Source organism: Trematomus bernacchii, unplaced genomic scaffold (assembly GCF_902827165.1).
Source record: "Trematomus bernacchii unplaced genomic scaffold, fTreBer1.1, whole genome shotgun sequence".
Lineage (NCBI taxonomy): Eukaryota > Metazoa > Chordata > Actinopteri > Perciformes > Nototheniidae > Trematomus > Trematomus bernacchii.
This window is the reverse complement of record NW_022987876.1, coordinates 1,896,297-1,910,644: the sequence shown is the minus strand read 5'-3', so window position 1 is coordinate 1,910,644 and position 14,348 is coordinate 1,896,297. Positions and strand designations below refer to the sequence as shown.

Here is a 14,348-nt window from a genome sequence, read left to right as displayed (position 1 = left end):
CAATCCATATATGAAAATGATGCTTAAAAATAGATAGCATTAAAGAGTTAGTTCAACAACCAGCACTAGTAGACCAATGGTAAAGATCGAATAAAAAACCTGAACCAGCCACTAGGTGGAAACAGACAGCCAGTAGTGATACAGCTCACAGCCTCCTGCACAGTATCTCATGCATTTACCTTTATTTCCAGTGTCTCCAAATATTTTAATGCAGATTGGTCTTCAATTAAATTCAACAGTTATACATCAGACAGTGACAACAGCGAACATTTCTGCACGAACTGCCACATCTAAAATCTACAAAGATCTTTTATATGAATTTAGATATATGTAACATATTTTATTGTAGAATGTTTTTACTTTATTTCATTTATTTTTTGCAATTTTATTCTCTGAAATATTCAACAGCTTTTTTTTAACAAGTATTTTTGATTTGATTTGATTTACATGAATTTATGTTATTCAGTTAACCTGTGGTTCTCTTGCTATATGAATACAAATGTAAAAATACAAAATAAAGATGTAAATTGGAATAACCATTTCATGTGTCTGATAAAATACAAATAAAAACATTAATGTTATTCAGTACTGTCTCTGCTATTATTAATACAAATGTATGTCCTAAAATTATAAAATAAATATATATAATTGAATAACCATGTAATCTGACAGATAAGGTAATGAAAAAAATCCCACATTATAAAAAAGTAAAATAATGTTGATCTTTTCGAGAATATTTGCTCCATCTACTGTATCTATCATCGTGTGCCTGCATACAAACTCAACTCTCGCGATACTCAGCGAGATCAGCCAACGTAATCTAGCGAGGAAGCAGCTTTTTTATTTATCGGAAAGAATAATGGCTGCTATCCGACTTCTCTATTGTTTTCAACGAGGTCCAGTCGACATTGCAGGGTCACAGATGCCCCAGTCTTTTCTTTGAAGAATCCTTTTCTTCTGGTAAGTGAAAACAAGACACACTACGCTGAGAGCATCCTGTTGTCAACCGGTTTTAGTCCTCAGATGATGGGGCATCGTTGTCCTTCATCCAGCTCCGACCGGTTCCGCTATCCGTCGACCCTGCATGCTGCCACCAAACTACACCCGGAAAATACACAATTTAACCATGCATATGCTCTCAGTTGACGTATTTAATTAGTAAACCTTGTTTTTAGACATTTTGCATGTGTGTAGTAGACGTTCTTCAATTCGGAATGAGTTAAAATCGGTTAAAATACACCTAGCAGTACCTGTTAAAGGAAAAATGTAAATTTCCTTTCACACCAAACAAGCCTGTTGAATAATCTTGAAAATAAATGTGCTATTATGTGATTCATATATACAGAATTCACTGGGATATTATATTAGTTTTTAAGCCACCAGACAGTAATATAGCCATTTCCCCACTTCTGGAATACCTTAAAATGCCGAATATTTCAATGTAGTTTTGCGAATAGTGTCCCTTTTTTAAAGTGAGTGAAGGAAGAATGTGTTTTATTTTAATTGTATTCTGTGATACAATGGTAAAAAACCAGTCATGTCAACATACTTGCTACATTTAAATGTACCTGTTTTTAGAAAGGGTCGTTAAAAATGTTTAATTGCAACTATTGACAACCGGCTTTGTCTTCATCATGTAATTCCCAAACAACCTGCTTATGTGTAAACTGCAAGGCCTGCTTTATCATCCCAACATGACCTGATGTAAGCTTGTGTTATGGAATAAAGCTCAGGTGTCAGTGAGGCTCCCTGTTGATGCAGCAGCGGTTACGTAATGCAGCCTGTCTGCTATGATCATCTGGAGAAACCCTGCAGTGAGCTGGTTGTAACAGGATGAGCTCCCTTTCAAGAACAATGCAGATGAAGTCAACTATATATACATCTCAGATAAATAAATACAAAAAGATGAATAATGTAGAGAATGTTGTAAGTGACCAAGTAAATGCTGGACTCTATATACATATAAATAGAATTTGTGTTAAGAATACTCACAAAATACAACTTGTTGAGCTGGGAAAATGTAATGAGATATGCAAATGCTTGCCTCATGTACAAAATAATACACGGCCTTATCTCACTTCCGCTAAGACATGTTATCACCATATGCACACCTGTAACTAGGTCAACAAGAGCTGCAACAAGAGGAGACTGCGTTGTTCCATTGAGGAAGAGTTCATTCAGCCAATCTTCTTTTTCTGTTAAAGCTGCACAACAGTGGAACTCAATCCCAGTAACGATTAGAGAACAAAACACCTGCAGTTTATTCAAATCTAACTTAAAAACATGGTTAGTGGAAAATCAGCTCTGTCAACACTGACACAATCTGCACTTTACAATGCTCTGTTTGTACACATGTGCCTTGACCTGTTGCTATCTGTCTGCTTTGGGAATATGTATTTTAGTTTTTATATATGCTTTTATCATAATTTAAGCATCTATGTTGAATGTTGTTTTACTGATTGTATTTACCTGTCATTTGAAGTGACATTTTTTTTTTAGGATGACTTTCAACATCTGTCCAGGGACTGCAGATGAAAAATAGCCTGTTGGCTAACTCTGGCGCATTTACAGAAATGTTAATCAATGTGCACTGTCCCTGTCAAATAAATAAAAAATAAAGGTCCCATGTCACGGCCATTTCTACTGATCATAATTCCATTGTTGAGGTCTACTAGAATAGATTTAAATTGTGCAATTTTCCAAACTCACATTGGTTTCTCATACAGCATCTCTGTATAGTATGTGTATTCACTCTCTGTCCTAAACGGCTTGTTGGAGCTCCTGCCCCCCCCCCCCCTCCCTGTGAGCCCACTGTGCTCTGATTGGTCAGCTCGCCCACTCTGTTCTGATGAGTCCACCACCGTTACAGCGGAACATCAGTGATTATGTGTTACAATGGCGTTAGCAACCAGAAAATGACACCAGTAATGACAAACAGATGACTGCGTGGGGTCTGGGTGCCGTGTTGGCGGGACGTTGCGCGGCTCGCTGCTGCGAGGAGCGGACAGTGTGAGCTAGGTTCATTTCCTGCTTGCTGCGTGGGGTCTGCGAGACAGCGAGACAGCGCGAATGGACGCGGGAAGGGGGGGATGCTCAGGGGGTTGCAGCACCCCCATCTGCGAGGCTCCACTAGCAAGTGAAGTCCAATAGTCTCCGGTGAGCGTTGAAGTGTGGTCTGCCACAAGCGGGCAGCAGGAGCGGGGCTGCCAGCATCAGCTTGTAGATGGTATTTTAAACTCGATGCGCTCTGAAACTACGGGGCGGGCCGAGGACAAAAAATACACATGCGTTAATCGCGTTAAAATAATTAGTGGCGTTAAAAATGTTTCGCGTTATTAACGCGTTAACTTGACAGCCCTAATATAAATGTTTATTAATAATAATAATAGACATCTCTCTGTATCTTTTTTTTCAGATCCTCTCCCGGTTGATCTTATTCCTCGTTACTGAAATCATGTCTGGCTCGAGGGACATACCAGGTGAGATTTATTTTGGAAGAACACGCACAACAGATAACATTTCTCCAGCCCATCAATAATTTACCAATGTTTTTTAAAGCTGGTAAGGGATGCAAATCTTCCTACCATTTGCATATGTTATCAGTGTTTGGTGTTTATTGTGTGCCCTGCTCTCGCTGGTTGAAAACAGCAATGCATTTTGGTCTTAGCAAAGGGAAATGACCTTGACGGCGTCATGTGACCACGATGAACTTTGCTAACTTAACTTAACGTTATCCTTTTACTTTTGGCTATTTAATCTTTAACAAATAAATCCAAGCTTCTTTTTAGATTATGTCTTGGAGCAAAACGTGCAAGTATCATTAACTGCTTTTTGGCACAGAGTCTATTTCTTTTAATAAACCACTACAAAAATAAGTTTGAACGATTAGCCAATAAAAGCACGTCATCCCTTCTGCACTTCACTCCCTGTTTGCTGTGGACATATTCCCCCACTCACCTAACAGCGTGCAGCTGAAGAGTGCGTTGGCAGTTAATGACTGCCCTCGTTCCAATGCATTGATTTCAGTTGTTTTCTGCCTCGCTCTGCATCACAGTGACGCACTCTCAGCAACAGAAAGAGAAGATAAAAGCCGTTGTTGACTTGTTGTTGTTGTTGTTTGTGTCCGCAGCCATCGAGGGCCCCGGGATGGGCGCTATGAGGCTTCCCATCGGGATGACCCGACGAGCCCTGAGCTACGATGATAACATGGAGGCCCCCATGTCCACGCCCCCCCACGACATCAGCATCAACAACCTGTGGAGACGACCAATCATACCGGAGAGGAAGTTCTCCCGCCTGGCTGAGGTGAGACACACACACACGCACACACACACACACACACACACACACACACACACACACACACACACACACACACACATAGCTCATTTAATAGGAGTAAATTGATAAAACAATAATTAAAAACAAGTTAAAAAGCACAAACACATCGACACACACGCACACACCTATTTTCTAATGATGCTGTTTTAGCAAGAGGTATCGTTTAATACAAAGTCTTGAACGTTTGGGAAATGCCTACGTTGTTACCGTTATGTTTTCAAAGTTAGGAATGCGCCGGAATAATGAAAAAAAAATAGTTGAAAAGAAACATTCCTATCTTTATTTCTTTTCCGGTTCACTTTGATATGCTTGGTTACATTTTCTCTATAATATGCTCTCATTAAATAAAATAATTTTCGACACATTTCGAGTGGGTCGCAGATGTGTGAGTGAAGAAAATAGAAAAAGAAACATTTATTTTTCTATTTTTTTTGGGAAAACGCTGTGCATGCAGTAGGCGTTGGACTGGAAGTACCGGAGACCATAAACGGTTTTGAAAACTTCTGTCATAGTGATCATCTTCTCAATAAAACATCTTTGCTGATATCTTTTTGAGTCTTCTGGCCAATCAGAATCAAGACTGTTGCCGGAAGTTCCCACAGAGAATAACTACGGTAGAACTATTCTTTATACATCCATGGGTACAACTTCAGATACAAATGAACACATAATGAAATATGACCCCCGCTTTGATGATTGACAGCTCACAGAACAATGGGGGCTATCTACCCTTACCCACAATCTCCTCTTTGCTCTTCTCTCTGTGAGGAGCAGCAAGCTGTCAGAACTAAGTGAAAAACAAACAATGGCATCAAATATTATTAATATGTCGGGTAGCAATAGATTTATTTATTTTCTTCTCGGAGTGTACCAGAATGCGTAGTTTATATGTTAGTATTTCTAAAAATCTCCTGGGGGATTCAGCATGAGTACCTTTTGATGTGATACAGTTCAGCTTTGATTCCATCATCTCATTAAACCTTTTTTAAAAGCATACTTTAGTTCTGTGAAGGGATATAAGGGATGCACTGTACTTCACTTTAATTAATATTGTATGCTGAAAAGCGTATATATTTTCATTTTATTTGAGAGGTTAAAAATTTCGGGTCGCGATTTATTGACAAAGGAAAAAGTGGGTCCTGAGGCCTGACCAGTTGAGAACCACTGCACTAAAGGCCCTGACACACCAAACTGACACCAAAGAACATGTCCCGACGGACCTGACTGTTGTGTCGCCTCGCGTCTCTGCGTCTTGGCCAACAGTCGCACTGGAACACACCGCAAAGACTTCAGCCGACAGCCAAGAAGCACGTACGCACTGCGCATGCGTGAGTGGCAATAACTCTCCTTACCAGCAGGCGGCGGTAGTGTGTATTCTTAATTCAAAAGAGGCAACCGGAAGACAGACTGCGTGATATAAACAAACAACAAATAGCGTGCGTTCCATTTTCACTCTCGTCCATCACAGAATGTTTCACATAACGACTTATAATCGAAAACATGTTTAGTGCGGTACTGGAAAATGAAAAATAATAGCCGTCTGTGTGTGCCTTCTTCACTTCCGTTTCGCTTCTCATGCACTGATTCGCTAAGCTGAACAGCCAATCAGAGTGATTTATTTTGCCGACAGCCTCCCGATTCAACATGGTGAATCGGCGGCGGAAGGTGTCGGCACGGGCGAAAAGACACGACGGTGCGGGACACACCAATCTGAGTAGGGCGACAGGACGCTCATCGACTGCCGAAATCGGCCCGGTGTGTCCGGGCCTTAATAATATACACCAAAGCTAATTCCTTGTATGTAAAAACTGCTGATTCTGAAGAAAATCTGTATATGATTTTTTTTATTGTATCTTATTAACAATTTAGATGTGATAATAAAGGCTTCAAGAATATGGAGTGTTTTGGTTTAGGTACCTCTAACTAAAAAGTGCCACGGTCTTATAAACTCTGTGTGTATGTTATTATAATGGTGTGTTTGTTTTTCCCTCCAGGAGGATGAGAGTGGTGCAGTGAGACAGTCTTCAGTGGAGTACAGCGCCCCCTCCAGGTCTCCAGCTGTAGTGAAAACCAAGGCGAAAACCAAGGCGTCCTCCATCATGAACTCTCTCATCACCAGTATGTTACCTTTTCCTAATTACCATAATATAATATCTAGATATGTTCTGTGTATTTTCACCAATGCACCAAGGCTGAAAATGGATAGTGCCATGAATAAGTCAAATGTAAAAAATGAGAAAAAAGACTGTAGTTCAGCTCAGAACAAACTAGTTAACCAAGTAAGTAACAAGAGTTCTTGCTGCTACATGAAAAGTGATATCTTCAAGTTTCTTTTGATATTCAGTAAAGTTTGAATCATGACATCTTGATTGTAACACTCACTCAGATTCAGGATGCCCACAACCATTTAGAAAGCCACCTTCTGAAGCCACAGCGTTTAAATGTTTGATATCTAAAGATAGACGTGGTTTGTATCCCCCTCAGAGCAGACCCAGGAGAGTGTGTACAGGTTTGAGCAGAGGGCCGGGCTCACGGACACCAGCTACACCCCCCACAAAGGCCTCACCGCTGAGGAGACCAGGCACCACCACCGCATGCCAGAATCCCTGCAGGTAACACACACTGAAACACACACTTAAACACGTACACACACACGCACACGCACACGCACGCACACACACACACACACACACACGATGATGATAAATACCATGCAAAAGTAGAACTGTGTCGACTGGTAGAGTTTCTTATTGTCTTTAAAAAGGTAGCTTTCCTCACATGATCTTGCCATAACACAATCTCTTATATCCAGCTGCCTCGCAAAGGTAATTACATTTGAACTTGTCTGAAGCTTGTTGTTGTTGTTGTTGTTGTTTAGAAACTGCAGATCCAGAGCATGGAGGCCAGAGAGGAGCGTCAGAGCGCCTCGGCTCAGTCCACTCCATCCAACACACCACAAACATCTCCAAAACAACAACGCAGGTACAAACATAACTTTCCCATAATATGATTATTATTTATTTGAATTTAAATTTGATTTCCACTTTAGATTATTATTAATATTATTATTTGTATTATTATTACAATATATATATTTTGTATTATTATTGTATATATAATTATTTATTTATTTATTTTCTCGCCTTTTTCCTCACATTAAAAAAAATGCGTTTGGCTTGAAAGTGGCATACTACATGGCATGTTCTTTTTGTATTTATAAGGAATATTACACTACTACTTAACAAAATATTAAGGATTTTGAGCAAGGTACATATAATAAAAAACATTACTAACTAAATCAAAAAGCATAAGGAAATGGGGTCAATACCATATAAGGGAAATAGAGTCTGTTCATCCCAATCATAAAAGTGTGTGTGTGTGTGTGTGTGTGTGTGTGTGTGTGTGTGTGTGTGTGTGTGTGTGTGTGTGTGTGTGTGTGTGTGTGTGTGTGTGTGTGTGTGTGTGTGTGTGTGTGTGTGTGTGTGTGTGTGTGTGTGTGTGTGTGTGGTGTGTGTGTGCTGTGTGTGTGTGTGTGTGTGTGTGTGGTGTGTGTGTGTGTGTGTGTGTGTGTGTGTGTGTGTGTGTGTGTGTGTGATGTGTGTGTGTGTGTGTGTGTGTGTGTGTGTGTGTGTGTCGTGTGTGTGTGGTGTGTGTGTGTGTGTGTGTGTGTGTGTGTGTCGTGTGTGTGTGTGTGTGGTGTGTGTGTGTGCTGTGTGTGTGTGTGTGTGCTGTGTGTGTGTGTGTGTGTGTGTGTGTGTGTTGTGTGTGTGTGTGGTGTGTGTGTGTGAAGACTCAAAAGTTGTTAAATGTTGGGGACGCTCCTTACAAAGTCAGGAGGTGCAAGGACATAAAAGGTGTCAGAATATGAAGTGTAATTAAAAGACAGCTAATTTATTTCCATGTGAAAATTGAAACGGTATATATTAATCAAGAGCCTGAGAAATAATTCATGTTATGTTACACGCCCTGCGAGAAAACCACTAATCGTTTTGGAGACCTTCCTCTTGGCTGACTGAAGTACCGTATACTGCATGTTGTCGTTGCTTTTGACAACAGTGACTCAAAGATATGTTGCCAAAACGAACAAAATATGATGCATTCACAATGAGGTAGAAGGTGTGGCAAACTAACCGGCTTTCCTGAACTGATTCTTCTCAAGCTCACATTGTACAGCTCTGGGTTTCACCTCAGGCCTCCAGAGAAACAATATTTCTGTGTGTAGGGGCTGGTTCGGCAGTACCAGTTCAGATGTAAGCTCCAGCAACAGCAGTGTGGACCTCGTAGATTCGGGGGTGGGAGGAGCAGCAGGAGCAGCAGGAGCAGCAGGAGCAGCAGGAGCGGCAGGAGCGGTTGAACGTTGGGGCGTGTTTGGCCCGCGGCCGATGGTCCAGAAGTCCACATCTGACCTGGCATCAGACCCTGCAGGTAAACAGCATCTCACAATGTATTGGTTCTTATCCAAATTACCATGGCATCTTTTTTTTACTAACAAATTGAAACCTTCGAATAAACACTTTGTTTGTTCAGAAGGGTTTGTTCTGGTGTGGGATTGGGGTTACTGGGAACACATGGACCTTTTGGACTGATTGCAAACACTCAACAAAATGAAAAACCTTCCCTTATTGGCTTTTACTAACCCTACGTTTATTGCATCACAGAGGCACAAAGGCTGATCAAATGAGTTGAGCTTTAGAGCACAGGCGGCTGCTGAGAGGCAACATTTACATTTTCACATGAGGGACGATTCAGTCGCTTTGGAAATTATCAAAGTATTTTTTCCATGATGACATTAGGTAGGTAATTTAAGGAAAGTAATAGATATTTGGAAGTGGAAATTTGCTCAAAATGGAAATCTGTAACTTTAGAGATTGTTTCTTTATGAAAAATGTTTCTAGTATTTTAACAACTGTTTGATATCATTCCAAAAATGGTAAAAAAATAACTGAACTGTGCAGTTTTTTCTGCCAACTTAATCAAAATGGATATATATTTAGATTTTAGATTTTATAGAGGTAAATATAGTGGCTGATGCAGTAAAGAGACAGACTAATGGCGCATTTCCACTACACGGTCGGCCTCGGCCACACTCGGTACGGCTTGGCCGCGTTGGGCCTTAACAGGGCCGACTCACTTCATGCTGCGCTTCCATTACAGTTTAGGAACTGGGGTAGTTACTATAGTAACGCAGTGTAGGCGGAGCCGTGACGTCATCTTCAATGAGAAATCCAGAAACACAACACAGCCGTTAGCTGTGAGCACTCAGAGCTCACAGCTCCTCATATCTGTTCAGAAACTCGACAAAAGTTAAACAAGTACACACCACAGACTGCCTGTGTCACGGTGAATACAGTCGCTGCTTTATTTATGTCTGTATAGGCCGTTGTTGTGAGTGTGGACGGTCGGGGCATATACTGCGTTAGCTTAGCCAATCTCCATCTAGAAAAACACGAATTTTAAAAGGTTTTTCGCCTGCCGTCTGTCTGCAGACTTGACAAAGCATTAATTCATGGTTTTTACTAACCGGTATCAGTATGTTGTTACTTCGGCATCATTTTGAAACGTGTATTACAATTAAATCACGGTCAAATATGTCCATCTTGTTGTAGTTCTAGCCCTCTTGCCAGCGCTCCTCTCTCTAGTTTAGCATACTCAGCCCGACTCAGCCCTGTTTGTTGGCCCCGATAGAACCACAATTTTCTAGGGCCAGAAAAGAGGGGAAAAAGTGGCCCCGCGCCGTGCCGCGCCGGAACGAGGCCTAGTGGAAGCACAACCAAAAAAGGGGACGGCACGACACGGCACGCTTAAAGCGAGCTACGCGCTGCAATGGAAATGCGCCATAACTTCTCTTTTCTTTTTCTTTTGGTTGAGAGCCCCCTAGTGGCAGAACATGACATATAATGTGTTCAAATCACTGGATTCTGTTCCAGTTCCTTAAAGGTCCCTATTATACTGTTTTTCATCAATATATCACAGCTCTCAGATATATACAGAGCCTGTCTTTGATTGGCTGAAACACCAAACAGATCATTGCAGCATTACCCATAATCCCCTCTGTTTCAGCCCTGTTTCCAAAGTGCTGATTCTCTGTCTGTTACTTTAGATGAAAATAAGGAGCCCCTCCCCACGCCCCTCTGAGAGATATTTGGTTACAAAGAACACAATGGTGCTCTAGGAGGAGATTCAGGTGATAAGGTGGGGGGGGGGGGTTACCTTGGTTGCTGATTGACTAATGGTTACCAAGCCAAAACATCGTTATGACATCATAAAGTGGCCAAAATCTAATCAGCTCATTTTCAGACAGGTTTTTATAAAAATGGATCAGGACAAAAAGAGAGAGAATCTTTGTTCCTGAAACTTTCAGAGTCTCTTTCCACAGAGGGGACACATGTTGATGAAGAAGAGACATGAAGAAGAGGGGACACATGTTGATGAAGAAGAGACATGAAGAAGAGGGGACACATGTTGATGTAGAAGAGACATGAAGAAGAGGGGACACATGTTGATGTAGAAGAGACATGAAGAAGAGGGGACACATGTTGATGTAGAAGAGACATGAAGAAGAGGGGACACATGTTGATGTAGAGATCGGAAGAGGGGACACTGTTGATGTAGAAGAGACATGAAGAAGAGGGGACACATGTTGATGTAGAAGAGACATGAAGAAGAGGGGACACATGTTGATGTAGAAGAGACATGAAGAAGAGGGGACACATGTTGATGTAGAAGAGACATGAAGAAGAGGGGACACATGTTGATGTAGAAGAGACATGAAGAAGAGGGGACACATGTTGATGTAGAAGAGACATGAAGAAGAGGGGACACATGTTGATGTAGAAGAGACATGAAGAAGAGGGGACACATGTTGATGTAGAAGAGACATGAAGAAGAGGGGACACATGTTGATGAAGAAGAGACATGAAGAAGAGGGGACACATGTTGATGTAGAAGAGACATGAAGAAGTGCATTTTGCATATTAGGTGACCTTTAAGCAAAATAAGATAAATAATTGTATCTGTATCTTTTCTCAGCTGGCTTTGCACTGCAGGCGTACCGCGGCGCCCAGAAGCCGAGCCCCATGGAGGTGATGAAGTCTCAGGCCTCTCGGCTCGCTGACGGCCCCCCCGCTCAGGCCATGGGCCCTCCCAAGATGGAGATCCCCACGGTGGAGGGCCGCCGGCAGGGGCCACAACCCCACAAGCTCAAACCCCGAGACATGAACATCCTGATGCCGTCCGGCTTCTGAGAGGCCGCTATACAGGCAGGTCTGATGGAGTGAAAGCTTCTCTGTGTTGTTGTTGTTGTTGTTGTGTGTTTGGAAGGACATTTGCATCGAGTCATGTAAATCCTGCAGGTCTGCTTCTGCTCCCTTATGGCGCATTTCCACTACAGCGCGGTTTAAGCATGCCGTGCCGTGCCCGGCCGTTTTTGGTTGCGTTTCAGTCAGTAGGGGCTTGGACTGTGAGCCGTAGGGTCGCCGGTTCAAGACCCCGACCAGACCTAAAATGTGGAGTGTGGACTGCTACTTGGAGAGGTCCCAGTTCACCTCCTGCCCTGCCGTGGTGCCCTTGAGCAAGGCACCAGACACCCCCCTTCCCCCCCCTCACTCCCCCTCACTCCCATTGCTCCCCGGGCGCTGTACAATAGCTGCCCACTGCTCCTAGTGCTATACTCCTGGTGCTAGGATGGGTTAAAAGCAGAGAACACATGTCACTGTGTGCTGTGTGCTCTGCATGTGAGACCATTAAAGAGGGGTTCATCCCTCCCATTCTATCTATTCTATCTATTCTATCTATTCTATCTATTCTATCTATCATTGAAAAATAATTTGATAAAACATTCCTTTACAATTTCCAATCTGCACTGCTTTGAGGTGTAAACTGTGTTGCTTATCGCTTTCCCTTCTCATTTGTACATCTAGCTGCAGCATGCTGGCATCAACAAATTCCACATGGACGGATCCTGGGAACTTTGTCCGGCTGAAGGTGAAGAAGATGGCGAAGGGTCCCCTGTAAATGCACTTTATCCTAACGATTATCCCCCTACCCAAACCCTCAAGTCACGCAGCCCTCCAGGATGCAAATGACTGCAAAAAAAAACAAAAAACTTCTTCTGTGTTCATAGTCTTAACATCATTACAAGTCAAATGCATTTGTGTTCTTAAAGGGACATTTCAATAAGCAGAGTGGCAACACAAACTCCAAAAGAATTCCTTAAGTGTCGTTTAATATGAATCAAACCAACAGAACAAAAATGAAAAATGGTCTCAGGAAATTTGGCAGGCTCCTGCTCACTGAAACGTTCCCCTTATCTGTTCTTTTTTAGAGATGTTTTTATTTATGGATATTTTATATGCTACTATAGCAACAGATTTTGTTCCCTAGGGATCAGAAGGATCAAATAATGTCTGTGAAAATCAGAGCTACATGTCGACGGGGCTCACACACTGACATGCTGCAGCGTTCAGGGGTTTTGGATGTAATCCAAATGGAATATGAGGGTTTAAATATTCTTCCAGTTGTGGGTGTGTGAGCTACAGGTTACATGTCTGCCTCTGTTGTTTTTACCACAGGGCATACAATGAAGAGTTTCTGTTTCTGATGAGTTTTGGCGCTTACCAGATTCTGTTTGTGTGTATGTTGACTGAAGAATAGGATCCTGCAGAAACCTTGTGTCTCTGACAGAGTGAAGGAGCTTTTGCTTTTGGCATTTAAGTCAAAAAACTACCGGCCGAAACATGATCTTTCTTGCAATGGACAATTCGGAGATCTTGGGCTATATTGCTTCCATAACATAACTTCTTTTAGACCTCAAGAAAACCCAAATGTTGTAGTTTATTCGACTCATTCTGTCTTATTTGTTTCTGTAGATTTCTCCTAAATTCAAAATGTTGTTGTTTAGAAACATACAAAATATAACTATAATACAAAAAAAATGTTTCTTAGTGTATGTAATCACCTGGGGAAGTTTCATGGTGAAATGCATTTATAAACATATTTGATCATTTCCCCCTGTAGTGTCTCCTATTAAAGATGAATGCAGTGCTAGAAAGCTACAGTGCTAGCTTACTGCTAACAAACAGCTGTGTGTTCAGGGTTTCTGTAGGACGGTGTGTATGATGCTTCGTAGAGCAGAACAAGCGCTATCAAATATATCTGTCAAATGAAATGTAGCACCTGGCTGATTATTATTATTTCACTTTAATTGTCAAGTGATTGAAGTCTGTTGCGTAATGTGACACAGCAGTGGAAGTGAAGTGTCATGTCCGAGTAGTTTTCCTCTCCTGTGGTGTCAGTCAGGTGTTCAAAAGATAACACTCTAAATATGAAATGAATATGACTGTTAATGTTTTGTGCCGTTTGTCCCTTTACATTTCTCCCCGACTGAAGTCTCACACCTGAATCTCCTCTGTGTGACTGTCGTGACCGAATTATCTGTTCAACATTTTCCAGTTGATGGTAAAGAGACATTTCCCTTATTTGAGCAGACTGTACACTTTTTGTTTCTTTGCCAAAAACGTTGATTTGAGAATAAATGTTACATTCTCGTCGGAAAAAAAGTCAGTGCATCCGAACGTTTTTTTTGTATTTCATATGGTTACTTTTTTCTTGCCAGTTAAAAGTCCTAATAAACAATGCATTTGTAGTCAACCGGACCCAATGGACACAGACATGAAGGAAAGATTCACTGATTACTTTTTAATTGTTCAGGTACAGCGAAAGAATGTTTTATTGCAAAAGCATCTTCATGCAGAGTCAACACTTTCTGTATCTTTAAGAGGATCCGACTTCTTGTACACTTTAAAAACACGACATCTTCTCCCTGCTTTTGTTGGACTTTCAGTCTCAAAGAAGTCCTGCACAGCAAGTCACTTATAAAACATGTCATTTCAAGCCAATCAATAACTTATTATAGTGAAAAACAGTGTGAAGCCAGTGTGAAAATGTCCAGTTGATGCAGAAATCCGTTTTAGAGTAAACCAGAATGCTTCAATTACCATACGCTTGAT

General features: G+C 41.5%; 1 protein-coding gene across 2 annotated transcripts; it reads left to right on the top strand.

Moving 5' to 3' along the window:
• Window positions 1-784: 784 nt before the first annotated feature.
• Window positions 785-14,009, top strand: LOC117469608 (putative monooxygenase p33MONOX). Of its 2 annotated transcripts, none has more exons than XM_034114050.1 (9): window positions 785-960; window positions 3,416-3,479; window positions 4,130-4,305; window positions 6,336-6,459; window positions 6,826-6,953; window positions 7,220-7,323; window positions 8,564-8,766; window positions 11,371-11,600; window positions 12,261-14,009. In XM_034114050.1, exons 2-8 carry the CDS (start codon window positions 3,455-3,457, stop codon window positions 11,583-11,585), a joined length of 975 nt encoding a protein of 324 aa, XP_033969941.1. In that variant the 5' UTR covers window positions 785-960; window positions 3,416-3,454; the 3' UTR covers window positions 11,586-11,600; window positions 12,261-14,009. The 2 variants fall into 2 exon arrangements, with proteins under 2 accessions (XP_033969941.1, XP_033969942.1); XM_034114051.1 differs by having other exon boundaries at window positions 11,371-11,604.
• The last annotated feature ends 339 nt before the right edge of the window (window positions 14,010-14,348 follow it).

Bases quoted from the DNA above. Each gene is read 5' to 3' on its own strand.
- LOC117469608 (XM_034114050.1), top strand. From the start codon at position 3,455: ATGTCTGGCTCGAGGGACATACCAG. The intron at 6,460-6,825 runs GTATGTTACCTT...TATCCCCCTCAG, and splicing joins CATGAACTCTCTCATCACCA to AGCAGACCCAGGAGAGTGTG. The intron at 8,767-11,370 runs GTAAACAGCATC...ATCTTTTCTCAG, and splicing joins CCTGGCATCAGACCCTGCAG to CTGGCTTTGCACTGCAGGCG.